The following is a 27,657-nucleotide window of genomic DNA, read 5'->3' as shown; positions in this document are numbered from 1 at the left end:
TTTGTATGCAATGACTGCGTCCATCCAACTTGGCTCGGGACGTACATTGGAAACTGTAGGGGGTGGCATGTCGATGCTCCTTTCTTGGTGTACTTCCACATGGACTGACCTGTTTAGGTCAGAGAGCGTTGAGCTTGCAAGTTTGGACAGCGCATCTGCTTGTGCGTTTTGACCTCGGGGAATGAGTATGACTTCGAAGGATCTCAACTTTGACGTTAAGGATTTGATTTTTGCTAGGTAAGCTGTCATGCTTGGCCATTTGGCCTCGTACTCCCCTCGGATCTGGTTGGCTACGAGCTGAGAATCAGTCTTGAGACAGACATGCTCGGCTTCAAGAGATAAGCACAGCTCTATCCCTGCGATTGCTGCCTCGTATTCGGCCTCATTGTTGGTTGCTTTGAAACCAAACTTTAGGGCGTACTCTATGCTTTTTCCCGCTGGAGGTATCAGCACTATTCCGGCTCCCGAGCCGTTCACCGTGGAAGATCCGTCAGTGTAGACCTCCCATGTTCTCTTGGTGTCATCTAGCACCTCTTGATATGAGCATTCGGCCAAGAAGTCTGCGAGTGCCTGTGCTTTGATGGCCGTCCTCGGCTGATACTTGATCCCGAACTCAGACAACTCGAAAGCCCAAGCAGCCAATCTTCCCGACCTTTCTATCTTGTCTAGCACTTTCTCCAGTGGCTGGTCAGTTAGCACCACTATTTGATGGGAGTCAAAATAGGGCCTTAATTTTCGAGCTGCTACTACCACTGCGTATGCTACCTTCTCAATGAGTGGACACCGAGTTTCGGCATCCGTCAGGGTTCGGCTGGTAAAATATATTGGCTGTTGCTTCTTTTCTTCTTCTCGGAGGAGCACTGCGCTTACGGTCCCGGGGCTGATTGCGACGTATAAGAACAGAGTTTCCCCCTCTTTGGGCCTGGCTAGCGTTGGCAATTGAGCTAGGTGAGCCCTGGGTTGTTGGAATGCGTCTCTTTGCTCTTGTTCCCATGTCAGCTCGGGGTCCACTTTCCTCGGGACGCCTTTCTTTTTGATGAATTCTGCTTCTCCTCCTGGGAGGGTCTTGGGTTTGAGAGCTTTGAAGAAGGGTGCCCCTTTATCCGAAGCTTTCGATATGAATCTTGACAGTGCGGCTAACCTGCCTGTTAGCCTTTGCACGTCCCTTTTTGTCTTCGGTTCGGGCAGATCTAGCGCAGCCTGGACCTTGTCCGGGTTCGCGTCTATTCCCCTTTCGCTCACCATGAATCCGAGGAACTTCCCTGACTTTACCCCGAAGACACACTTCTTCGGGTTTAGTTTCATGTTGTATTTCCTCAGGTTGGCGAAGGTTTCGGCCAGGTCTTTGATGTGATCCTCTTCCTTCACGCTTTTTACTATGGAATCGTCCACATAAACCTCGACGTTCCTTCCCTTTTGATCGGCGAAGACGTGATCAACTAGTCTTTGGTAGGTGGCTCCGGTATTTTTCAATCCGGAGGGCATCATTCTGTAGTTGAACACTCACGCGCTCGTGATGAAGGCGGTCTTCGCTCTATCGTCGGGGTGCATGAATACTTGATGGTACCCTGAAAAGGCGTCCATGAAGCTCAGCAATGCGTGACCACTGGTAGAGTCTACCAACTGATCTATCCTCGGGAGGGGATAACAATATTTTGGGTAGGCTCGGTTCAGATCTGTGAAATCGACACACATGCACCATGAGCCATTCTCTTTCTTGACCATGACCACATTGGCCAGCCATTTGGGGTACATGCACGGCTCGATGAAGCGTGCCTCTTGCAATTTCTTCACCTCTTCGGCGATAGCTTTGTTCTTCTCCGAAGAGTAGTTTCTTTTTTTCTGTTTGATTGGTCGAGCTTCAGTGCTGACATCCAGCTTGTGACAGATTATTTTCGGATCTATGCCTGGCATGTCAGCTGCTGACCATGCGAAAATGTCTTTGTGATCTCTCAGCAACTGAATCAGCTCAATTCGAAGTCCTGAGCCTAGGCCTTTGCCTATTCGGACGTTCCTGTCTGACTCATCCTCCAGGGAGATGTCCTCCATTTCTTGATCTGATTCGGGGGAGAGGGTTTCCTACCGAGCATCAATCTCTGCGGGCTTTACCAGACTGCTCGACTCCGCCTTTCTCCTTTTGGCCTCTTTTCCTTCGCTCGGAGGAGGGCTTTTTTCATTCTCGTCTTCAGGGTTATCTCCTAGCTTCGGTTTTCGGACGGCCGTGTGACAAGTTGACCTTGCCACCTCTTGGTCGCCTTTTATCCGCTCGGCGAAGCTTGCGTCCGAGACATACATCATCATCTGATGGTATGTAGATGGGACTGCTTGTATTTTGTGGATCATGGTTCGTCCCATGATGACGTTGTACACTGAGTCGCAATCCATCACTAAGAATTCTTCTCGGACGTTTCTTGCCGCTAGGCCTTTACCGATTGTAACGGGTAGGGTTATCTTTCCTCAGGGGATAGCTGCGGATCCGTTGAATCCGATCAATGGGTAACTGACCTTGGTCAGTGACTCTTCTCCCTCTTCGAGGATGAGCTGTTCGAAACAGTTCCTGAAGATGATATTGACAGCGCTCCCTCCATCAACTAGTACTCTATGGACGTTGTGGTTGTTGAGATCCATTTCGATCACCAACGGGTCGTCATGTTTGTACTGGGTCCCGAGGCAATCATCAGCGGTGAAAGTCATGTTCGGGGGGTAGGCTGATTCTCTCCTACATTGCTGAAGTTGACTCGGTGGGAGAGGGCCCTTAAGTGCTTCTTGCTGGCGTTGTTGGATCTTTGTCCTCCGAACACCACGAGGATTGGTTTTTTCTTTTGCCCTTCGGTCTCGTGGACCCTTTTCTGGGCTTGCTCTTGCAGCTTGCCAGATTTTGCTTTTTCTTTTTCTTCTCTTTCCGCCCTATGGTCAAGCAGGTAACCCTTGAGGTAGCCTCGTCGGATGAGGTCTTCGATGTTATCCTTCAACGAGTTACACTCCTCGGTGGTGTGGCCGAAGTCATCGTGGAATTCACACCATTTGTTCTTGTTGCGGTGGCGGGGGTTTGACCTGAGCTTGTCTGGAAGCTTCCACTTTTCATCGTCCTTGTGGAGGTTGAAGATTTCTCTTCGGGGTATGGTGAGTGGGGTGTAGTTGGTGTACTTGGGTTGAAATTCACCCTTCTTCCCATCTTTTTTGGGGCTCGCTTCTCTCGCACCCACCTTCTCTTTTCCCTTTCTTGAGTTGCCCTCGGGCTTACTCTGATTTGTTCTGTTATCTTTCTGATCCGAGTTCGATAACTGGCCCCACTTTGGAGAGCTTGTGGTGTTGGAGACGGTGTTGCGAACCATTCTGGCTGCTGTGCAGCTCTCTGTTGCGTATCCCACGTGCTCTCTCTCCACCTTGTCATTAGGTGCGTTCCTGACATTGTGGAGAGATCTTGCTCGGGCCTCACATTTTCCTCGTCAGTCGAGGGCATGTTCAGCAATACCTGTCGCCTAGCTCTCCTCGCTTCTCGTCGTGCTGCTGCCTGGGCTTGTTCTTTCTCGTTGAAGAGGAAGTTCTACATGATGGTCATGGCTGCAGCGAGCTCTTCTCGAGAAGGGAGCGGTCTGCTGGTCGTGGCGGTGGCCCTTGTTGGCTGGGACCTCGCCACTAAGTGCAGCTGTTCACCTCCGTCGGATTCTGAATCCGTTTGGACAAGGACATCTCTCACCTGGTTGTCATTGTTGGGCATTTCCATTTTTTACGTTGAAAGTGAAGTGTTTTTTCGGAGCTTTCAAGTGTTCTTCCCCACAGACGGCGCCAAATTGTTCCGGTGTTGAAGTGGATGAAACAATGGGCTTCGAATGAAGGCCCTTTTTGTGTGTGTTGAAGATCTTGCTAGCTCGAATGTGTTGTGTCCAAATCAACCTGCACAGTAAACAAGTTACTAGCCTCGGGGGTGTTTCCGAGGAAAGCCCCTCCGATGCCTAAGTAAGAACGATGCTCGGATTCTAGAGAGAGAAGTTCTCTAGAAGAGTAGTCTTAAGGCGTGAAATGGACGTACCTTGGTATGTGAGCCATGACGGCTTATTTATAATATTTGTACAATAAATCCCCTTATGTCATTTATTGCGAGTGGGCCTTGGGCCTTGATTGATGGCTGAATAGCCTTTTGGAAGGTAGTGCTTGTGGGTTTGATGCTGTTATATTGAGCCATTGGGCTTTGGACTTAGTGGCCCAGTTGATAGTCAATTGGGAGCCCAAACACCATTAATTTCTTCTATCTTACAAAATACTACATTAGTAGAGGAATACAAGCCACTAACTCTTTCCATATTCTACCTAAAGACTGCCAATCCGCCCCTAGAACCAACTGAATCACTGCCATAACTGAAAATTAGGGAAAAAGAACTTAATACATACTTCACTGATTCTAATTTCATCTTAGTTTCTGATAGGAATAAAAATGTAGGATTTTTACTTCCCAAAAGCCACACTAGATATGGATGTGTAGGGGCGTATGGGTTATTTAAACCCATATAATTCCAAGAAACTATCCTCATATATCCTTCTAGAGTTGACACGGCACAGCCTCCTCACCATTATCCTGCAACTCCATTGATGGAAATAAAACTTGTTTAACCTCTTCATAAAAGTCCTCATCAATTTCTATTCTGAAAGCTGGTTTTTCATTCGGTTTTTTCTTCTTGCTTGGTACTGAATCTTCTGAAGATGATGATGTACTATCTAACTATGATCTATTTTTTGAAGTATTAGTAGCAAAATCATGCTGCACTTTCACTCCCCACTTATGTGCCATATCCACATCCGTCATTGCCTTTGACATCAACTTGAGGTTGTCCTCCTTATCACGCTGGCACAAATTGAACCCCTATTTTTCTGATAGACGATCTAGTTTTTTGTGTTTTTTTCGTTGTCCCCCTAGCACCTCATTCTCCTGATTGCTTTCCACTAACGCCCCACGTGATCTAGTCATGCGTCCCTTATTCTCCCTCACCCTTTTATTCGGCCAAGTCATCTTCTTCTTTTCAAATAAGTCATCCACTTTTACATCCAAAGCTGGGGAATTGTTGGATCAAATTCCGTTAAAGGCAAGTTTGGAAATTCAGTTCCAGAGAATCAGAGATCACATGGTCATTACTCACAATAAGACTTCTCGGTGCTTGTGGAAAGGGATGGACTCTAGCTTTGTTTAAAGATGGTTGTGGGCCGGGGAGAGCCCACGGGTCATGGGCCTAACCGGGTCGGGGCCACATCAGGCCCATTTTGTTTCGTGTCGTGTCGTGCCGGGCCGAAAAGTTAAAACATGGCCCAGGTCCGGCCCAAGCACACGGGCTTTCGGGATGGGCCGGGTCGGCCTGCTGTGCCTAAGGATAATTTTACTATGCTTAGCATGTTTTGTCGTGCCGGGTCGAGTCGTGTCGTGCCTTGTCATGCTTTTTCCAAAAAACTAAGGCCTAGGTCCGACCCAGGGCCCACGGCTTCGTGCCCGTGTCGGGTCGTGCTTTTTTCGTGCTCGTGTCGGGTCGGGCATTTTTCGTGCCGGGTTGGATCGAGCTTCGGGCCGGCCCATCCCACAACCATCTTTAGCTCTGTTTGAGCCTCTGAAATTTTGTAGTGACTGAGTTAACCTTCTAGTTCCTTCAATGATATTGAGAGATAAAGAGCAAACTGGAGTTGACCATCTTGAACTCTGTCAGCCACCAGTGGTCGCAGTAACCATGAGCTCGGTTGGGGTAAGGCCGTCGGCACTGGAGCTGAAATCCTCCTTTGTACCATATCTTCCAGTAGACCCGTTGCAGGTCTAGATTGGGCCCACTCCTGAATACCCAATGTCTCAAAAAGAGTATAAGCTGGTTGATTGTTTTGAGTTTGATTGTTTCCTTGTGTTGTCGATGATTCTCCCACTTCAAAATTGGAGTGCTCAAATCGTGGTGCTGTAATTGGTGGAATATTGGAGGTAAGGCATATTTGCATGCCTTGATGGATTAAATGGATGATGAGGTGGAGATGAAGAGTTTGAAGTTGATCCGGGGTTAATTTGGATGGTGTTTGTTTTGAGGGGGTATAGGATCAGGGTTAGGGTTAGGTCTAGGGTTAGGGTTAGGGTTTGAGTTTTGATTCAATAAAGAAATATGAAGACTGGGATTACCTTGGTACAACGGGTAGTATGGACCATATGGATCCCCTTCCAGAAATAACCTCCTCATTGGTGGGTCTTGATTTTGACCTTCACTCTGATCATTATCTGCTTGATCATCTTCAACATCCGAACCACTGAAGTTCTCTGCCCCAGAAAAGAAAATATCAGTGTTCCCACTGTCAGACGAGTATCCTGGGTTTAGCGTTGACCCCGCCGAGTCATCGTCTCACTACTACAGAAATAGCCTTTAATAGTGTTTATTTAATAGCGCTTTTATCTCTTTCGCTATCAAAAGATTAAAAAATATCATATGATAGCGCTTATTAGATAAGCGCTATTATATTTCAATTCTTTCACAAGGCTTCTAAACAAAACGCTGTAAAAGATACTTTTTTTTTAAAAAAAAAAAGCCAAAACAAAAACTAGAAAAAAGAACCGCCTAAAACAAAATCTTTCCCACGTTTCTTTCTTTTACTCTGCCAAAACCAAAAACCTCAAACCTAAGACTCCACAGACGGAGAAATCTACCACAATCCTCTACGCGGCAGCTATTCACGGTGGTAGAGATTTAGGTGGCTACGTTATCTTTTCCCGGTGGCGCTTCTTCCGTCGGAGTTTGAATTTCAAGGTAATCTCCCTTTTTTTTTGCGAGATTCTATTAATATATGTTGTGTTGTTCTTATTTTGCGTTTTTATTGTCAATTATTTGTATTGAATTGGGTTTTTGGGGGAGAGGTTTGAATTCAGTTAGAATTGGTTTGATTATGGGTTTTGTGTTTTGTTCCTCTGAATTGGTAGACTAGCGCATATTTAGTTTGGATTTGGGTTCTGATTCTTTCTTTTGATAATGATTCTTTCATTATTTGATTTCATGATTATTGTCAATTATTTGTATTGAATTGGTTTTTTGGGGGAGAGGTTTGAATTCAGTTAGAATTGGGTTGATTATGGGTTTTGTGTTTTGTTCCTCTGAATTGGTAGACTAGCGCATATTTATTTTGGATTTGGGTTCTGATTCTCTGTTTGATAATGGTTTCATTCATTATTTGATTTCATGATTGCGCTGGAATTGCGTTTCTGCTAAATTTTCTTTTCATGAAACTAGCGCAGAAAAATTCATGTATTTTCTTTTGTTCCTCTGAATTTTCTTTTGTTCGTCTGAATTACTATAAAAATTCATGTTTAGTTAGGTTTAAGAAAATGTCATGTTGATGCTTTATCACGTTAGTGGTTAGTTCAACCAGTAGAGTTTAATTAGAATTATAGTTGATCATATGTTACCTATCAAATCAGTGAAGCTGAAAAAATACATACGAACCAACAGATTCCTGAGTGACATAGTCAGTAGGATCAAATGTCTGATAATCACCTAGTCTGTTCCGAACTTGGATATCTTCACCTATTGTTCTTTCTTCTAATTTTGGTTCATGTAGCTTCTTCTTTACAACTCCCTCTGCTTGCCCTGGTGTGTTGGTGAGCTGCTGTAAATTATGCATTAGAGAAATTATATTATTCAAATTTGAACTTACAAAGTTAGAATTTTCCATACTACATTATTCTGCACACACTCACAATTATTAGCTAATTCACTTGGTAGAGTTTCTGGAATGTTTTAAGTGACAGAGTGAACAAATCCATACAAAGGATATGAATATTAGGCTATTAGCTAACTCACTTGGTAGAGTTTCTGGAATGTTTTACCTAAGATGATGTAGGATTTGAAAGCGGACTATCTCAGTAACCTTATATGCTGCACCCCCCCCCCCCCCCTTTTCACTCAAATTCTGTTTGGATAGGAGTAAAACATTTTGAACTGAGTTTTTATTTTCTAAAGAATGTACATGATGAAAATCAGTTTTTATTCCCCATCTTCTTATGTATGTGTTCCTTGCTAGCAAAATCAGAAATAATTGAGAGGATGAGGAAAGTAAGTTAGGGACGGGGATGAAAATGTGGAAAACTATTTTGAATACAAAACAAATTCGTTTCACCTTGACATATAATACAGGGGAAAATGGGAAATCTAGTCTTGGCTTGCTCTTATTCCTTAAGCTTCTGTATGATCTTACTTACGAGGATTTTCATTAGTCACATACTCACAGTTAACATCATATGGTATTACTATTCTTTCATATTCAGACATATCATCATCTTAATCTCATCTTTTATTTCTGTTGCTGAGACTAGAATTTCAACCTGTTGTTATGCATTAGCCGTTTTATGTCTAAGTCATCGATCCCAAGGATAACATCAGCATTCTCGTGTGTAAATAACACCTGCAGTTATTCAGATATTCCCAATTCAAAACATAACAACATTTTAGGAAGTGGCTAAAATGGAATCTTACGATTTACAGAAATATTCAAAGTGAGTTAAAGAAATATATTTCTGCATTCGGCAACAAAGACCTGATAGCTGATTCTGGAGTAGATCAACTACAAATTATTACATGTAGTGTGCATTTGATTGTTTTGTTAGTTAATGCTAATCTGTTATGCTATGATTGTGTTGTTCTACTTGTTATGGTAATCTGTCAGCTTGTTTATCCTAATATGTCAGCTTGTTTATGCCAATGTATTCTGCTGTGATTGTGGTGTTATACTTTTTTATGCTAATATGTTCTTCTGCTATCATTACACTTTTTTTTAAAAATATCATAACAGTTATGGATCGAAAATGGATGCATGCTAAGCGATGTAGTGATGATTATGAGCTAGGAGTAGAGGATTTTATTTCATTTGCAGTTGAACATTCGGAGGATGAGAATAATATTTTGTGTCCATGTGTTGAATGCAATAACATGGTTCGACTTGGTGTTGAAGTTATAAGAGATCATCTTATTACTAAGGGTATTAATCAACTGTATAAGTGTTGGTTAAGCCACGGTGAAGTTTTAGGGGATGCTTCTTCTAACGTAGATACTGGTATGGGATTTGATACTTGGATGGAAGAGGAGACACACGAAGAACTTACGTATGATGATGACGGGGTAGAAGAAATGATTAATGCCTTACAAGAAAGCATTCAAGATTGTCCAGAGATGTTGGGTAACTTGTCTAGTGATGCAAAGAAACCATTGTATTCTGGATGTTCTAAATTTAGTAGATTATCTGGTGTGCTAAAACTGCTTAGCATTAAGGCGAGTAATGGCGTGACCGATAAATGCTTTACTGAGTTCATGGAAGCATTCCATGAGATTCTTCCCGAGGGAAACTTGCTTCCTTCTCGCACTTTTGATGCTAAAAAGATGCTAACCTCAATTGGCTTGAGTTACGAGAGAATTCACGCTTGTCCAAATGATTGCATCTTGTATCGAAAAGAATATGCCTCATTAGAGAGTTTCCCCGAATGTAGTGTTTCTAGATATAAGATAAATAAGGTGCCTGCCAAAGTCATGTGGTACTTTCCAATAATACCAAGATTCAGACGTCTTTTCAGTGTTCCAGTAGAGGCAAAGAATTTGACATGGCATGCGGATTCAGATGGAAGGGAGAAAGATGGTATGTTGAGACACTCTGCCGATTCTCCACAATGGGTCAAGATTGACAAAGACTTCCCTGATTTCGGAGCTGAACCTAGAAATTTGCGACTTGCCCTTGCAACTGATGGCATGAACCCTCATGATAATCAACGTAGCACTCATAGCACATGGCCGGTAATTTTAATGATATATAATCTTCCTCCGGCTTTGTGTATGAAGCGGAAGTATATGATGTTATCTACATTGATTTCGGGCCCAAAGCAACCAGGCCATGATATTAATGTTTATTTAGCACCATTAGTTGAAGATTTAAAGTTGTTGAGGGAGTCAGGTGTAGAGGTGTTTGATGCTCACCGTAAAGAAAATTTCAATTTAAAAGCCATGCTATTTGGCACTATTAATGACTTTCCGGCATATGGTAATCTCTCAGGATATAGTGTCAAAGGTTATAACGCTTGCCCTATATGTGATGAGAACACATCCTCGATTAGAATACCTAACTCTAACAAGATTGTGTACATGGCAAATCGAAAGGGGCTTCCTGTGAAGCATCGTTACCGAAAGTGGAAAAAGGTTTTTAATGGTAAGTGCGAAGAAGGTAAATTTCCTATTCCTTTGTCTGGGGATCAGATATTTAAGAAAGTGCAAGGGTTGAATGTGAAACATGGAAAACTAAATGCCAACCAACTCCCTAGTAAGGGCTATAAGAAAGAGTCAGTTTTTTTTGGTCTTCCATACTGGAAGAACTTGTATGTTAGGCACTTTCTTGATGTGATGCATATTGAGAAGAATATTTGTGAAAGTTTGGTTGGTACACTCCTTAATATGCCCGGCAAGAGTAAAGACGGGGAAAATGCGAGAAATGATTTAGCGCACTTGAAAATTAGAAAAGAATTGCATCCTGTAAAGAAGAAAGGAAGTCGTACCTATCTCCCTCCGGCATGCTACACTCTTAGTAGGAAAGAAAAAAAGGTGCTTTGTGAGTCTTTACATGGAATTAAGGTTCCAGAGGGATATTCTTCTAACATTAAAAATCTTGTCTCAATGAAAGACCTAAAGTTGATAGGTATGAAATCTCATGACTATCACATTCTCATGGAGCATCTATTACCAGTGGCTATTCGCTCCATTTTACCAGATCATGTTCGAGATGCAATCACCAAACTTTGTATTTTCTTCAGTGAGATATGTAGCAAGGAGATTGACCCGTCGAAGTTGACTAGCTTGCAAAGTGGCATTATTATTACTTTATGCCAATTGGAGATGTATTTTCCGCCTTCCTTTTTCGACATAATGGTCCATTTAACTGTCCACTTGGTTAGAGAAATCCAACTGTGTGGGCCTGCTTATTTAAGATACATGTACCCTGTCGAGAGATACATGAAGATTTTGAAGGATTATGTTATGAATGGAAGTCGACCAGAAGGTTGCATTGCTGAGCGCTACGTGCTAGAAGAAGCCATTGAACATTGTAGTCAATTTCTTTCTTCGCTTGAAGCTGTAGGGATTCCAAAGCCTAGATATTCGGGAGGGATAGAAGGGAAGGGGATTATGGGATGCAAAGTGTTAACTATATCCCATGACATGTTGAACCAGGCACACTTGTATGTTTTACACAATAGTACCGAGGTTGATTCATATGTGGAGAGACACATGGATATTTTGAGGGCCCAGTATCGAGGTAAGAATGAGAAATGGATCACCGATAAGCATAATTCCACCTTCATTGAATGGTTACAAGTTCAAGTTGTAAAGGAACTAGATAAGTCACCATCTAGCATTTCTGATAGATTGAAGTGGTTGTCTCGAGGTCCTCGTAGGGATGTATTATCATATTCTGGCTATCAAATTAATGGTTATACATTTTGCACAAAGGATAGAGACAAAGAGATAACAAATCAAAATAGTGGTGTGACTATTGTGGCAGAAGCTATGCATATCTCCAGTACAAAAGACAAAAATCCAATATATGCAAAAATGTCTTATTATGGGGTAATTGATCATATATGGGAATTGGATTACAGTGCTTTTAGACTTCCTATATTCTGTTGTAGATGGGTTGATAACAATAGTGGTGTTAGACTTGAGAAAAGACATGGGTTCACACTTATTGACCTTAACAGAACGGGTAGTAAAGATGATCTGTTCATATTGGCAAGTCAAGCAAAACAAGTCTTTTATGCAACTGATCCAGCTAACAATAGATGGTCTTTTGTTTTATCAACAAATAAACGCCATCCCTTTCAGATTCATGAAATAGATGATATGGAGGATGCTTCTTTCATGTGTCCATCAGGCCCTCCCAACGATCTAGCCGATGATCAAGCCCCCGAAGATGAGTTCTATGTGCGCAATGATCACACAGAGGGGATGTGGATAGATGATGATGATTCTGAACCTTCTAATACAAGTAAACAGAAGAAAAGAAAACATTGAGATGGTTTCTTATGTTAGAAATGAAAACTCAAACTACTTTACTGGTCTGCTGATCTTGCTACTGATCCTGCACATTCTGACTACTAATTAAATATTGATCTACTGATCTTGCTACTTATCAATAGTATTTTGATGCTCTAAATATGTATCTACTGATTTGGTTCTAATCTGTTGCTTTTCCCATCTTTTTCATACTGATCAACTGATCTGCTCTAAATGCTGATTAAATACTGATCTACTGATCTTGCTACTAATCAATACTGATGTACTGATTTTTCACCGGTATTTGTTTCTTAAGTGAACTACTGCCAGATTCTATCAAAATATTGCATGCGTTACTCTAATACGGGTGCTTGCATACTTAAAAACCTACATAAGTTCTTAATTGTACACATTCGTGCACTTGTTGATGCTAGTCAGTTGAGTCCTTGTTCTGAATTGAGATTATTGTTCTTCATTCGCTAGCAGTGGTATACTGAAACTTGAAACAGATTGATGTTTCTGATGAGTCGATACTTTTTATCGTGACTCTATGAGGAATTAGGGTTAAGGGATCAATTATTCTTGTTGTTATCCTCTTGTTTAGAAAATCAGAACAGTGGGAAACAACACAAACTTCAAAACCTATGGACTCCGGCACGCTGCAACACTTTTATTTATTTTGATAACCTGACCTTTTTGTACTTACATTAAGTGTCACTTGTTTTCTCAGATCAATGGCTTCTTCACAGCAGCATACCACTGAATTTGTTCCCCTCCCAAAGAAAGGAAAAGAAGAAAAAGGTCGTGGAGCCACTAGAATGAGTAAAGTTGTTCGAGCAAGGAATAAGGGGCTCAAATTTCAGATTAATTGGAACATCAATGATTTACCAATTGGTAAACACAGTGTACCTATGATGAGTTATTGGGGAACTAGCATCCGCACTAATGTCCCAATTACTCTTAAGACATGGAAAAGTGTTCCTCAACGTTTGCCAGATTCTCTGTTTGAAGATGTTGCGGTAATAATATCATTAGTACATTTTGTTAAATAACTATTCTTTATATGATGGTGAACATCGACATTGATTAATTTTATTCTTTACTTCTTAGATAACATATAACATTGACCCCAAGAAGAAAAAATGGATGTTGAAAAAAGTTAATGCTGCTTGGACGAACTTCAAATCCGATCTCACAAGAAATTGGATTTGGACACCGCAAATGGAAATACGTACAGCTCCACCAAAGCAATACAATTTTATCAAGCCAAATGATTGGAAAGAGTTTGTTCAAAGTCGACTTACAAAAGAATGGGCGGTATGTTCTTTCTATACTCGTTAAAAGATTTACAGAAGAATGAGTGTTTCATTACTACTAGGTTAATAAACCAAATGCATAATCATTAAGCATGTTGTTCGATAGAAAATGGAAAAGCTGCTGCAGATTGTGATAGTTGTAGTGTAGGATTGCACAGAGAGTCACAGGAACACCTAAAGCACAGCAAACAAAAAGCAAATGGAACCAATTCAGTATCAACATAGTACCCACAAAATGATCGTGATAGATTGACAAGAAACAATTCAGAACTCCCTGATGTGGCTTTTCTTCTACATCTTGTTTTGTGTATTCCTTATAATTAAGTAATGTACATTTTACAAGAGAATAATGAATTAAAATTAATTAATCAAGAGAACTGTACAGGCAGAAAGTTAGATTAAAAGTCTGGAAATAAAAACGGTGTAGGCTAATGTCAAGTTGAAGAAAAACACCAAAAGTAATGAGCTAAATCTGGAAAAAATTAACCTGGAAAATACCTTACAATTAGTGCCACATTGTTTGGTTGTCAATTCTCTTCTCGTTGTACTTTGTGCATCTGACAATGCCAAAAATGCAACTGAATTATTCAGTCTCTCGCAAAGAACTTTGCACTGCTCTTGCAGTAAAGAGGTATCCGTGCTGAATGTTCGATGACCATCTACAGCCATTCTTCTCCCGAACATATCATTTATTACTTGATCTGTAGCATTATTTGATAATAATAAGTACCTGATCTGTAGCCTTATTTCAGCACTGCTAAACAGATCTTGACCTATTTTTGTTTATCAGGAGAAGAGTGCAGCCGCAAAGAAGTCTGCAGGAGGACATTTATATCATCAAAAGCGTGCTCGTAGAGGATATGCTCGATTTGAGCAAGATGTGGTAAATGAATTTTGAATATTTCTATGTTTAAATTGATATAAAATGTATCCTAGAAAGGTCACAATTTTAATTTCTTGTAGATCGAAGAGATGGCTAAGAAACGCATTTATGTATCATCGGTTAGTCGAGCTCAACTGTGGAAATTAATGAGGACCGACAACAAAGGGAATATTCAGGAAGGGGCTAAAGAAGTTGCTAAGCGCATAGTATGAGTTTGATATGGAGTGATATCTGATTTGTTATATAATAATATGTTTATCAATGTAATAAATTTCTTTGTAACTTTGTTTCTTATGAATGCTGTAGGATTATTTTATGCATCAAGCTGAAAAAGGAGAGATTGAAGACACGGGTAGGCTAGATGTATTGTCTAAGGCCTTGGAGGAGAAACGATATGGTGGTCGTGTGAGAGGGGTTGGAGTTGGAGTGACAAATACAGATTCTTTTGGAGCGATAACAACTAGAAAAGAGTATATGGATCAAGTGACAAAATTGTGCTCACGGGTTAAAATCTTGGAGCGGGAAATAAAGGATATGAAGAGCAGAAAGCCTAAGGGAAGAAAGAATCATTCGGTGGAGGAGGAGGAAGACGAGGAGGAGGAGGAGAAAGACGATGAGGAGGAGGAGGAGGAGAAAGACGAGGAGGAGGAGGACGATGAAATGGACGTCGAGGAGGAGAATCTTGATGGCTTAATGTTCGATCACATTCGGGACACGCCTAAGGCTAGTTCTCCTGAGGTAAATAGATTAAATATTTTCATTGAACCATGTGCCTATGTCAATTCCGTTTCTTTGACTGATTTAGTTGGCTTCCTAATAAGACTTTGGTTCCATTTCTTTGACTGACGCATACCTTAAAAATCTGATTGGACAAGGAAACTCCATTATGATCAGGACACACAACAATATAGATTAAAAGTTTCTCATATATAAGTTCTCATATACTTCTGGTATTAGATTAAAAGTTTCTCAACAGATGAGCAGCAGCATACTGCAGTCAGCAGCAGCGTACTGCAGTCAGCAATATCAGCTGACTCGTTCTATTTTTGCTGGTTCTTATGCTCTCTAATTCAGTTTAAGTGCTTTCCTTTGAACAACTAACATGACAAAGTTTCATTTATAGGAGAATGTCGAAGTTTTGAAGCTAGATCACATTGGGGACGCAACTACAAAACAAGATATTTGTATTATTCCCGAGGTAAATAGATTGAACCAAATAATTCTGATTTGAAAAAACAATCTGCCACATTCTCGTGATTTCTGAATTAATTTAGATAAAGAAACATGACTAATGCGATTTCCATTGACGTTGATGCTGTGAATTTGTAACTCATTTGTTGACTCTTGTAGGGTTTAACTCCTTGCAAATTAGCATTGTCCAATCCTCGGTATCGAGTGGTTGCTACGGGGAATGTTCACAACTTCAAAACTGGCACAGTGATGCATCTACTACCAATACCATCAGGATATGCACGAGTTGGTATCAGCTATTCTACGGAGATGGACACTCCTTTGCCCGTGCCGCTTGAAGGAGAAGCTGTAACCATCGGAGAAGCTATAGGGACCCTTGTTTTCTGGCCTATAGAACTTATTGTTCTAGATACGGCGGTAAAAATTATTTCTACATGTGTATTATTTATGGTTTTTAACATTGTTTATGAACGACGATTGTGTTACTTACAGGCGGAAATTTCTTCAAAAGATAATGACAAACAAGTAGAATCCATCAAAACTCCAACATCGTCAACAGGAGAATCTCACAAGGTAGACGACGGTTGTGAGGAAAATGTAGATGTGGCTACCCTTCCAGAATGCCTTTTTATGTTCCATATCTGTGTTTCGAAGATGGAACGTAACGAACAAATTAAAATGCCAATTCACATTGGAGTAACAACACAAAGCAAGAACATCTTTCTTGGTAGGAAAGAAATCTTCCGTCTCCTTGCACAGAAAGAACTTGAACTGCCCCATATGTTGACATATATGTCGTAAGTATATATTCCTTTTTGTTTCATTTCCTTGAAATTAACTTATCCGTTTGAATTTTGAAATCTAGGGAATTGTTACATCTTCTTTCTAATAGTCCTTAATATACATATTTTTCCTTGAAAATTTATAGGAAGTTATATGATCGATGTTGTTTGACTGGATGCTCTGCTTTGTTTGGGTTTTTATGCCCATCGGGGATATCCCTCTTTACCGAATTTAAAAAAGGGGAGTCGAAGAAGGTAAAAGAGTGCAAAAGAAGTCGGACGCAATATATTGTAGACACACTAAAAAAAATGGCGGCTAAAGGAAAAATCTTCATTGCTCCATATAATGCTCAGTATAATATCTTTCACTCACTTATATTTAAATGTTTGCGTATTGAGAATCTTTCTCCTATGCCTTAAAATTTGATATCTTGGTTCGTAGGTTTCATTGGGTTTTGTGCGTTATTGATCCTTACAATAACACAGTATATTACTTGGATTCTTTACGTACTCTTGAATTCATAGGAAACGAAAACGGCATCATTGGGGATTTACTTGAAATCGTTAACACGTAAGTGAGTTTAATTAACAACCATTGCTTGTCTTTAATTAAATTTTTATATGATAATTAACTAATGGTCTTGTCTTAATTTTTGTTTCCCTTTAGAGCACTTCTCCAATTTCGAAGTGACAGGGAGCTTGCCACAAAGTTAAAGATGAACACAAAATGGATAAAAATACAAGTAAGCATTTTATATATTATTTTATTAGCTAGAGCTGAAAATGTATGGAATATTTACAGACCTGTGGTTTATTTTGTAGTGTCCTTGCCAAGAAGATTACATAGATTGTGGATATTATGTGATGAGATTCATGAAGGAGATAATCTCACACAAGCGACTTCAAATTCCTGAAGAAGTAAGTCTTATTTCTGCTGAACCTTTTTGTTTTGCAAATCTGAACTTAGTGTTGCTGTGTATTTTCCGGACACTGCAAAGATTAGCTGAACTTAATATGTTGGAGTGTATGGGTGCGTTATATTTTGAAACAGGGGAAGGAAAGTCTAGTTGCTGTGGGGGACTAATTTGTTGGAGTGTATGGGTGCGTTATACTAAAGGTCATATACATAATTGTCCATGCTTTTAGTAGAAGCAGTCTTTAATTGCATCGTTTTCTGACAAATCTCATCCTTTAACTAGATCATTTAAGTATAGAAGTAGTTTAGTGGTCTGAAATTTTTGGAGTCTGGTGTTGACTGTCCTGCTTATACTTCTACTGCTGTTGACTGTCCTGCTTCTTGTCCTGCTGCTGTGTTTGTTGATCAGCAACTGTCTAGCCATTGAATCAGCAACTCTGTTTGTTGATCGAGCTTCATAAATCAGACTAGTTCCTGTAAGTTATTTATAGGAATGCATAAGATAGGAGAGAGTAGCATAGGCAGACTGTGACTGAGTACTCAAGATAGTAATCTGATTTAGTAATCTGGCCATACTAAATCTGATTTCTCATATAATCTGACCATATATTCCCTTTGCTAGCTGCTTCATAAATCCTCATAAATCCCCAAAATGTACAGCAGAATCGTACAATAATAGCCAAGACAACCTGAGACTTGCTGCTGACCATATATTCCCTTTGCTAGCTGCTAGTTGTTAATGATTTCAGACTGGCTGCTAGAAATGCCATAGAAGCTGGTAGTTGTTAATGATTTCAGACTGGCTGCTAGAAATGCCAAGGAAGAAACATTGCAGAGTGAAATGGTTATGGAATTTTTCAATCCCATATTTAGTATGCAAGTGTTTGTAACTGGAAAATCAATATCTTGGATGAGCATTGGGTGTAACATTTTAAACAATTGTGTGGCTTTTATAGGTCACTTTGAGATAGGTTTGATACAAATTCACCTAATACAACCAACCTATGTTAAGTGATAATCTATTCCTATAATGTGAAGTTTAGATTTTTTTTTCCATATATGGCACTTATTGTTTATTGTAATACTAATTCTTACGGGTTTTTTCCCATCTATATATGTATGAATATCTTATACCCCTATTGTTTCGCAGTACTTTTCAGATTGTCAGTTTCCAAGTTATGACACGGAGCAGATTGACGAAGTAAGAGTTGAGTGGGTGCGCCATGTTGTTCAACAAATGTATAATGGCTAGGTTACGTTGAATGAACCAACAAACATACAACTTTATTAATTAATGTATTTTGTGTAGTTTAATGTTTAGAATTTTATTTGTGACCTATGTAATCTGTTTTATTAGGATGACTTGTAAAAATTCTTTCCATTGAGGTTTGGGAATTAATATTCAACTATTCACTACTCTTCAATATATGGTTTTATTTTGCGGAAAAAAATGAAATGCTTTTCAGGTAGGCAGCGATATTATAAATAATTAAAAAAAAAATTAAACAAAACTTTAACAGCGCTTCTTAACATCCGCTATTAGAAAATAATTTGAAAGATGGCGCCAAATCTTCAACAGCGTTTCTTGAATAGCGTTTATAATGTGCTATGAAAGAAACATTTGAATTATCCTAGATGTTACATATGACAGCGCTTTTGAAAAGCGCTATTAAAGGTACCTTTTACTTTTAATAGTGAAGCCATCAACAGCGCTTCAAGAAGCGCTGTTAAATGCATTATTAAGCGCTGTTAAATGCAATTTCTGTCGTAGTGTCTCCATCATCACCCTCTTGCATGCGTTCATCCAGAGGGATATCCTCAGGTTCTGCAAGTGATATTAGATTTACTGTTGTATTTCGATACCAGAAATTATCCGGCAAGCCTTCAATATAGTTGGTGTAATATGCGTAGTCCAAGGGTCCATGCAAGACCCTAACATCACCATGTCGAGTATCATGTACTCTCTCCTCAATCTTCCTGCAGCGACGGACAAAATTGTCCTACATCTGCTAGTGTAATTTCCTGCACAGCCACTTCTTTTACAAAAGCAAAAAATGCCCTCATTCCTGAAATAAATCCATATAACTCTATCTCCTTCAAGCGGAATATAGCACCCAGGAATTAAAGGCAGCGATATATCAATCAGCATCCGTGCACGTAATTCCAACCTGAAATCCATGAGTTCTCCATTCTGATCCAATTCCTCGATGTATCCCACATGACCCAGAATTTGCCTTTCCCACGATGTAGTGAGGTATGGAAGAGGGAGTCCATACACTCTAACCCAGATTCGGGTTGTATTGAAGCTAATTTGTTGCGGAATAATGGAGATATGGTACCTTCTAACATTCAAGATTCTGACATCATAAAGAATAGTATGCTGCTTAATTAAGCGATTCAGATCATGCTGATTTCGGCATTCAAAGATGAAAAAGAGGCCACGTCGGTGAACTTGGACATGCTCTCTTCTAACCCAGCGAGAATTGACCACATACTGGATATAATCAACCGAAGGTGGATGGTGACCCGCAAAAATTCCAACTACACTTGAATTGAATTTAATATAGCCTAGAGCATTAAAATTTGGTGGTGGAGGGATTAAAGCCCCATTCTGTACGGGGATTGAATATTCCCATTTTGTTGTGGATTTTGGTTACTCATTGTAGAGAATTCAGAAGGAGGTAGGTGAAGAGAAGGTTTGAATTAAAGAAGTAGTAAGATAGAGGTTGGAACCAGAGAAACTCAAGAGGCTTATTGTATAAATTGTTTGAAGTGATTGAGGAGAGTAATGAATCGGGTGATTTATAGAATCTAGAAACAAATGTATTGGGAACGGATGGCAATTAAAAGCACCCGGTTTCACTTTGTTCAACTTGGAAAACTCAAATTGATGGGCTCAATATTTTTTGAGTGTAGAGTTAGATCAATAACTATTGGTGGGTTGAATTGCTGAAGAAGATGAATGAGTTTCGGCCAATAGCTTGGTTTGCATGCCACGGTAAAGTGATGATGATGAAGATTTGGTATCTGCATACAACAGTGGAGTGGAAGATTTGTAAAAGATTTTAGAAAGATTACGAAAATTATTCAGAAACCTCACAGTTGAGTGAGAGAAAACCTCTAGTCTAGAGAGATAAAATTTTGACGGTAAAGTGTGGAGCACATCAATTACTCATAAGACAGGCTCTACTAAATATAACAACATAAGTTATACCGTAATTTAAATGATGGACCATGGTGCACCTTAAGAAAACAAGTAGTTTATTTTTATTTATTTTTTGGTTCTACTACGAGTTCTCACCGCTTTCGGCGAGTGGACTAATCTCCCACGGGAGTTTGCATGGATACCTCAATGAGAAACATCCCTCCTAGTTGAGATTTTCTCTATATCCAAGGCTCGAACCTGAGACATTGGTTAAGGAACAAGAGGCCCTTAACCACTCATGCCAATTAAAAGAACATTACTAATGCTAATTAACACAAGGTTAGTAGTTTAACCTTCTCATATCCTTAACCCCTTAATGCAAAGCAATGATTCTATTATTTTTACATGTTTCGTATATTTTAGGGCTAGTTGTGGCATGTGGAGTTGACTTGCTACAATTAAAAGTGTAATAATTTGCTACATTCTCCCATGATAATACATCAAAAGTTAGAGTATTAGGCCATGTTCTTTATAGCTGAACTGAACTAAATGCTCCTGAACTGAACTGAACTTAATTTAACTTAACAGAATATTACGGAAATAAATAATAAAATAATAAATAATAAATAATAAATAACAAATAATAAATAATAAATGATTAATAATAAATAATAAATACGGAGTAATTAAATATTAATAATTAGTAATCTCTAGTTAATTACAAAATAATAAAAAATGTTAATTAATAACTAAGTAATTATTAATTAATAATTTAGTTATATATAATAATAATAATAATATAAATATAAATAATAGGAAAATTTGGTAATATTAATCCAACCTTTGACCGATTTTCTTTTATTAAGCCCACCTACGACATATTTTTTAATAATCCCACATTTATTACCCAACAACTTTTATTGGGCCCAACATGTCATAAAATTGTTGTAAGCGACATTATTTCTCTACATGGCAGTACTCTCTCTCGATATATTCAGTCATCATCATCAATTCATCACCATCTCGTTGACTTTTTCACCGATTACCGGCCACTTAAGCCCAATAAAAGTCGTCGGGTAGTAAAGGTGGGATTATTAAAAAATATGTCGTAGGTGGGATTAATAAAAGAAAATCGGCCAAAGGTTGGATTAATATTACCAAATTTTCCTAAATAATAAGTAATATAATAATACTATAAATATAAATATAAATAATAAGTAATAATAATAATAATAATAATAATAATAATAATAATAATAATAAAAATAATAATAATAATAATAATAATATTATTATTATTCTTGTTGTGGGATCTTTTACGGTGATGACGTGTCACGCGTTCCTCGGAGGTATCAGGTATGACCTGGCACGAACTTCTGGCAACCTGCAAAACAAGAATATTCCCGTAGGAATATTCCCTCCGATGCTTAAGTAAGTATATGCAAGAGAGAGAAATAATTTGTACAGAGAGGGCAGAGCAAATTTAATGCCAAGTTGGTGGGAATGAATTCCTACTCCTCTTACCTTGGGATTTGAGCCTTTTATAGGGCTAGGGTTTCTTGGGAAGTGATCCCTCATCCCTATCTGTGTGCTCCGTAGGATTTGGGGGACATGTGTCCTTCTGTCAATGACCTTATAGCAAGTTGGGCCAGAGATCATGGGCTTCCTTAACTAAGGCCGTGCCTTTATTTTATCTGCACACCAAGGTCCAGGCCTGCTTCTTGGGCTTGGGCCATGGATTCTTTGGCCTAGTTTTCTTGACTTCCTTGGGCTTAAAGGTGCAACTATTAAGCCCACATCATTTGCCTCTCATAAGGAGTGAAAACAGACGTTAGTTTTCACTGCTCTTGGATTATTCAATGGGATGACGACGCGTGGCAGGGGTAATCATTTCTTACCCCTCTATAAATAAGTGGCCATTTTGAGTGACTTTCCCCTTAATTTCTAGTGATCAATTGAGAGCTATAGGAGAAGGCGATTTCCGGCGTCTAACATCCACCGAAATCCACTATAGCGCCGCCACAATCTTCAAAGCCCTGTTCTTGCAGTTCTTCATCAAGTTTCTTCAAAAATTCTCTTTGATCTATCAGGTAATGCTTTCTTTTGGGAAAATTTGTTTGTTGATTTTGATCCTTCCCAATTCTCTTTTCTTAATTATGCGAGGGTTTCGTCAAACTGAGGGCGTCAACCTGCCCTTTTGACGCCTTCTCTTTTCAAGTAATGCCCCTCGTCTTGAGCCAAGTCTTCAGCCTGTGCAGGGTTTCATGGCGCGAATAGAAGACGAGGAGCAATTCGAAGGGGAATCTTCTTCTCCCATGGAGGAGGACGTCCCCTCAAACGAGCGCGCCGATGTCGCGCCGGCGAGCACGTCAGGTGGGGAGGAAGGTCACCTTCACCCCAGCGCGATCTTCCCACTTCACCCGTGGCTGACTTTCCTCACCATCCAGGGGAGGGATTATGGGAAGTCTCTGAATCTAGGTTCTGAGTATAAGTTTCGCATGCCGGCTGGTATGGACTGCACCAGCTTTGGACTAGTGGAAGGGGAATTTGCCGTGTACAGCTCCTTTCTGAAGCTTGGCATGAGATTCCCTCCTCACCCCTTTGTGGTGGAATTGCTAGACGGCTTCAACATTGGTCTGAACCAGATGTCCCCCAATTCTTGGGCTGGTGTGTTCGGCTATATCGCCCGTTGTGAGCTCGAAGGTATTACTCCCTCCTTCCCGGCGTTCCTGAGGATCGCCTCCATGTCCCAGGTTTTCAAAGCTGCCGCGGGTTGGCTAATTCTTACGTACAAGGGAGCCTGTCAGACGGTGATGGGCAAGGCGTCCAAGTGGCATCACTGGAGAAAGAAGTGGGTGGTTATCAAAACCGCCAATTTGGAGATGTGCGAGCGGATGAGACGTTGGACTGTTAAGCCCAATTTGGTTGGAAAGGGCAGCTCTTTCCCTCCGGTCTCCGCCGCCCTCTGGAAACGGGTCTCGTCTTTGTTCAAGGCCAAGCCGCTCATAGTTAAGGACAAGACGGCCTACATACCCGAGGGGTTGTTGCCTCATTTGGATCAACTGGCCGATCCCGTTTTCCTCTCGGCTGTGGGCTTATGTCCGTATATGCCGAGAGGTAATGTATCTATACTTCAAATCTTTCACTGTTTCATCAAAACTCTACTTTACTAATGTCTTTATTTGATTTTTCAGACGAGGCCATGGATAAGCTAGACGATGCCTCCAAAGGCCAAGTGAATATGCCGTCCTGGCTGGAAAAGGTACTTGACGCCAGCACCTTTAAGGCTTGGCAGCGTCAGCAGGCGCCCGAGCAAGCCGTCCCAGAGCAGATGGCTCCCCCTCCTGCTGCTGAGGAGAAGGTATTGTTCAAGCCTTCCTATGTAATTTCCATTATTTTTTGCAACTTATATGTTTTCGTTTCTTTAGAGTGTGAGGAAGGCGGTCACGGACGCGGCACCTTCTTCCAAGCGCAGGGTTGGCGGCACAGGGAAACCCGTCTTCAAGTCAACGGCTTCGAAGGCTCCTAAGGTGTTTTCCGTCCCTAAGACTGCATCCGCTTCTCCTAGCTCTCGGAAAACTGGAGCGACGGTCGATCCTCTTGCGGGGATTGCTGAAGCCGTCCGCCGGAATATTCCCCTGAACGCGGCGGAAAGAGCTAGAAATTCTGGGGGTAAGTTTTACTCCAACATCGTAACCACCTGCCGTTCCTCGTCTAGCAGTTATATAGTCTCTCCCAGGGATTCTAAGACCGTTGTTTTTCCCATAGAAATACCCGACCCTCAGAAAGACATTGATGCTGAATTGGATCAGATCCCTTCTTCAGGCGGGTTCAACTCTCATGACCCAAAGAGGATAATGACGTTGATGCACAATGTCATTCCTCCCAAGTATGCTAAGACCCTTCCTGAGGCGGCCGAGGATATGCTTGCCACTATGCAGTCCTCGGCACTGGATGTGAGTTTCATTAAGCCTTTATTATTTACATATTCTTGTTTCTCTTGTTTTTTACTCTTGCTATTTTTGTGCAGATGTTCATTCTGCTGGACTCGCTAAAGAAGTGGCGCACTGCTTTGGTGCATGAAGAGGCTCGACACCGTCTTCTGGCCAGTCAGTGTGGCGATCAAAATTTTGCTGAGCTGGAGAAACTTCGTTTTGACAGGCGGGAGGAGATTGACGCTGTGACCAATTCTCTGGCCTCCCAACGTGCTGAGAACGCGCACCGCCTCCTGCAAATTGATCAGAACTTTTCTCAAATGGAGGACCTTTCTGAGAGAATTAAGGAGAAGGAAGCTGAGTTTTCTCGTCTTGAGACTCGGTTTAAGGAGTTGGAGGTCCAGCTGGAGGCGGCTCGCAAGGAGGTTGCCTCGTCAAAGAGTGTTCTCGACCAGTCGGCCATGCTGGGTGAGAATTCAACCCGAAGGGGCATGGAGCTTGCATGGAATGCCGAATTTGCCAGTAAACGTCCCTTCAGCTGGTTCGAGAAGTTCCTCACCTATCAGATTGAGGTGGAGAAGGCTCAGAAGGAAGGACGCACTCCTCCTGAGTTTGTTCCCAGCGAGGACGATGAATGAGAGCTTCTAGGCGTTTTGTATTTATTTTGGGCTTGTTTTCGTGACGCCTTGCTTAGTGGCACTATGTGCATAATTTTTGTAATTATGACTAATTTTTTGGAATGACTTGGCGTCTTTTGAACGTTTTTATTGCTTTTTAGCTTTTGCCATCTGTTTATTTGTGATTGATTCTACGATTATATCTGACGCCCCTAAATTGAGACGTCAGATGCCTGCCTTGGTCTTTTTGCCGAGGTCTTTAGCTACTTTATATAGCTATTTTTAGAAATGTGTGACCCCTGTGTTCTAGGTGATTAGCCTAGTAAGGGTGCTAATCTGGGCCACTTCTTAGGCCTTTAGACGACTAGTCTTTATTTCTTGGGAGAACGTTAGTTTGCATTTCTCCAAGAAATTTGGTAACATATTTGTCATAAAGATTTCCCAACAAGGCCGGCTTGCAAGGAATTTTTCATTTAATGTTTAAAGCATGCTACATGGTGCGTCTAAGTTTTGGACGTCTTTACAAAACATATAATCAAGATAACATAAGTGTTAATCTAGAAAAAGTACTTCTTGAGGTTATCCGCATTCCATATACGCAATATCGGACGCCCCTGCATGTCTTGGATCCGGTATGTTCCGTCTCGAACCTCCTCGTAAATCTCATATGGACCTTCCCAAGTAGGAGTAAGTTTCCCTTGTTCATTGGCGCGTCCGACGGCTTCCATTTTTCTAAGCACAAAATCTCCGACTTTTAGTATTCTTCTAGAAACCCTTTTGTTGTACTCCCTCGTCATTCGGAGTTTGTATAGCTGATGTCGTAGAGCCGCATTTCCTCTTGTTTCTGGTAAGAAATCCAAGGCCGCCTTCATCATTTCCCAATTGGCGTCTTCATTAAACAACATGACGTGCAGAGTTGGTTCACACGTTTCAATGGGTAGGACGGCTTCAGCTCCATAAGCTAACAAGAATGGTGTTTCTCCTGTGGAGTTTTTTGTCGTGGTCCGTATAGACCATAAAACATATGGTAACTCGTCGGCCCAGAAGCCCTTCGCCTCATCAAGCTTCTTTTTCATCCCTTCAGAGATGATTTTGTTGAATGCTTCTACTTGTCCGTTAGCTTGGGGGCGTCCTACTGATGCAAAACATGCTATGATACCATGGTCAGCCAACCAATCTTCCAATTTGGGCGTCTTGAATTGTGGCCCGTTGTCAAAGACAATAGACTGAGGCACGCCAAATCTTGTGATGATGTTTTTCCAGATGAATGCTCTCACATCTTGTGCCTTAGTGTTTTTTAAAGCTTCAACTTCTACCCATTTGGTGAAATAGTCGACGGCAACTATTACGTAACGCAATCCTCCTGGTGCCGTCGTATAGGGACCTAATAAGTCCATCCCCCATTTGGCAAATGGTTTAGGGCTGGTGATTGGTGTCAGTCTCTGCGCCGGCCGTCGAATTAGATGAGCAAATCGTTGGCATTTATCACACCGCTTAACCAAGTTAAGAGCGTCTTCTTTGAGAGTGGGCCAATAGTATCCGGTTTTTAGGGCTTTTTCTGCCAGGGCCCTCCCTCCTATGTGAGAGCTGCATAATCCCTGATGAAGATCTTCCAGTACTTCATACCCCTTCTCGGGGGTTACGCAGCGAAGAAGAGGCCGTGAGAAGGATTTTTTGTATAGAGTCCCATTCCATATCTCAAACCAGGTACTTTTCCTTTGTAATCTTTCTGCCTGCCTGGGATCATCAGGGAGTACTCCATTCATTTTGAAATTAACAATGTCGTCCATCCAGGTGGCTGTTCAATCTAGGATATCTGTCCTCGAGGTGTCAATGCTTTTAAGCTGCTTTACTTCCCAAAACACATGATGTGGCGTATCACAAGACGCTGAGCTTGCTAGTTTGGATAGAGCGTCTGATTTGTTGTTTTCAGACCGGGGTATATGTTGTATTTCAAAGTTAGACAGCTGCTGAACTTCCTGACGGACCTTTTCCAGATATTTTATCATGGCGTCATCCTTGGCCTCATATTCTCCTTTTACTTGACTGACGATTAACTATGAGTCAGATAAAACCAGGACGTCTGCCGCCCCCGCTGCTTTGCTCATGTGAATTCCACATATCAGGGCTTCGTATTCAGCTTCGTTGTTTGACGCCTGAAAGTTAAAACGCATTGCATATTCATAGATATCCCCTTCTGGTGATTCGCAGATAATGTCGGCTCCCGACCCATTTTGGGTGGCAGAGCCGTCCACATGAACTATCCACTGGGTTTTCTCATTCTTCAAATAGGGTGGCTTGGTCAGTTCCGCAATGAAGTCAGCAAATGCCTGTCCCTTTATTGCCTTCCGCGGCTCATACGAAATATCAAATGTGTTAAGCTCAATTGCCCAGTTGAGCATTCTTCCGGACGCTTCCAGATTGGTAAACGGCCGCTTTAGCGGCTAATCCGTGTAGACTATCAGCCGATGAGCCAGGAAATATGGACGAAGCTTCTTACTAGCCAAGAACAGAGCGAAGCCGAATTTTTCAATTGTTGGATATTTGAGTTCGGCATTCTGCAACATGTGGCTGACAAAGTAGACAGGTAGTTGCGTCCCATCCCTTTCTGTAAGCAAGACGGCACTTAGTGCGTACTCTGAGATGGCAAGGTACAGATACAAGACCTCTCCTGAGAGAGGGCTGACCATTCGCGGCAGAGTATGCAGGTGTTCTTTTAAACGAAGGAAGGCGGCCTCTGCCTGCGACGTCCACTCAAACTGGGTGCCCTTTTTGATGGTACTGAAAAAGTAATGACACTTATCTCCGGCTCTAGATAAAAATCGCCCCAAGGCGGCAAG

The 27,657-nt window shown here is 41.0% G+C and overlaps 2 protein-coding genes across 2 annotated transcripts; both read left to right on the top strand.

Annotated features, from left to right (window-relative positions):
- The first annotated feature begins 8,798 nt into the window (after nt 1–8,798).
- Nucleotides 8,799–12,050, top strand: LOC130467374 (uncharacterized). The gene has a single exon (XM_056835874.1). The coding sequence runs from the start codon at nt 8,799–8,801 to the stop codon at nt 12,048–12,050; it is 3,252 nt and encodes a 1,083-aa protein (XP_056691852.1).
- A 3,168-nt stretch (nt 12,051–15,218) lies between these two features.
- Nucleotides 15,219–18,409, top strand: LOC130467373 (uncharacterized). Its single transcript, XM_056835873.1, has 8 exons — nt 15,219–15,429; nt 15,582–15,839; nt 15,915–16,219; nt 16,351–16,557; nt 16,647–16,775; nt 16,872–16,947; nt 17,027–17,122; nt 18,271–18,409. The coding sequence occupies exons 2-8, from the start codon at nt 15,672–15,674 to the stop codon at nt 18,370–18,372; spliced, it is 1,083 nt and encodes a 360-aa protein (XP_056691851.1). The 5' UTR covers nt 15,219–15,429; nt 15,582–15,671; the 3' UTR covers nt 18,373–18,409.
- The last annotated feature ends 9,248 nt before the right edge of the window (nt 18,410–27,657 follow it).

Source organism: Spinacia oleracea, chromosome 2 (genome assembly GCF_020520425.1).
Source record: "Spinacia oleracea cultivar Varoflay chromosome 2, BTI_SOV_V1, whole genome shotgun sequence".
Classification (NCBI taxonomy): Eukaryota; Viridiplantae; Streptophyta; class Magnoliopsida; order Caryophyllales; family Amaranthaceae; genus Spinacia; species Spinacia oleracea.
Note: the sequence above shows the minus strand (reverse complement) of the source record. Positions and strands in the feature narration are given on the sequence as shown.

What these genes read in the sequence shown, in the direction of transcription:
- LOC130467373 (XM_056835873.1), top strand. Translation starts at nt 15,672, where the DNA reads ATGCATCTACTACCAATACCATCAGGATATGCACGAGTTGGTATCAGC. An exon ending in CATATGTTGACATATATGTC is followed by an intron (nt 16,220 to 16,350) that starts GTAAGTATATAT and finishes GAAAATTTATAG; the next exon opens with GAAGTTATATGATCGATGTT. An exon ending in CAAAATGGATAAAAATACAA is followed by an intron (nt 16,948 to 17,026) that starts GTAAGCATTTTA and finishes TTTATTTTGTAG; the next exon opens with TGTCCTTGCCAAGAAGATTA.
- LOC130467374 (XM_056835874.1), top strand. Translation starts at nt 8,799, where the DNA reads ATGGATCGAAAATGGATGCATGCTAAGCGATGTAGTGATGATTATGAG.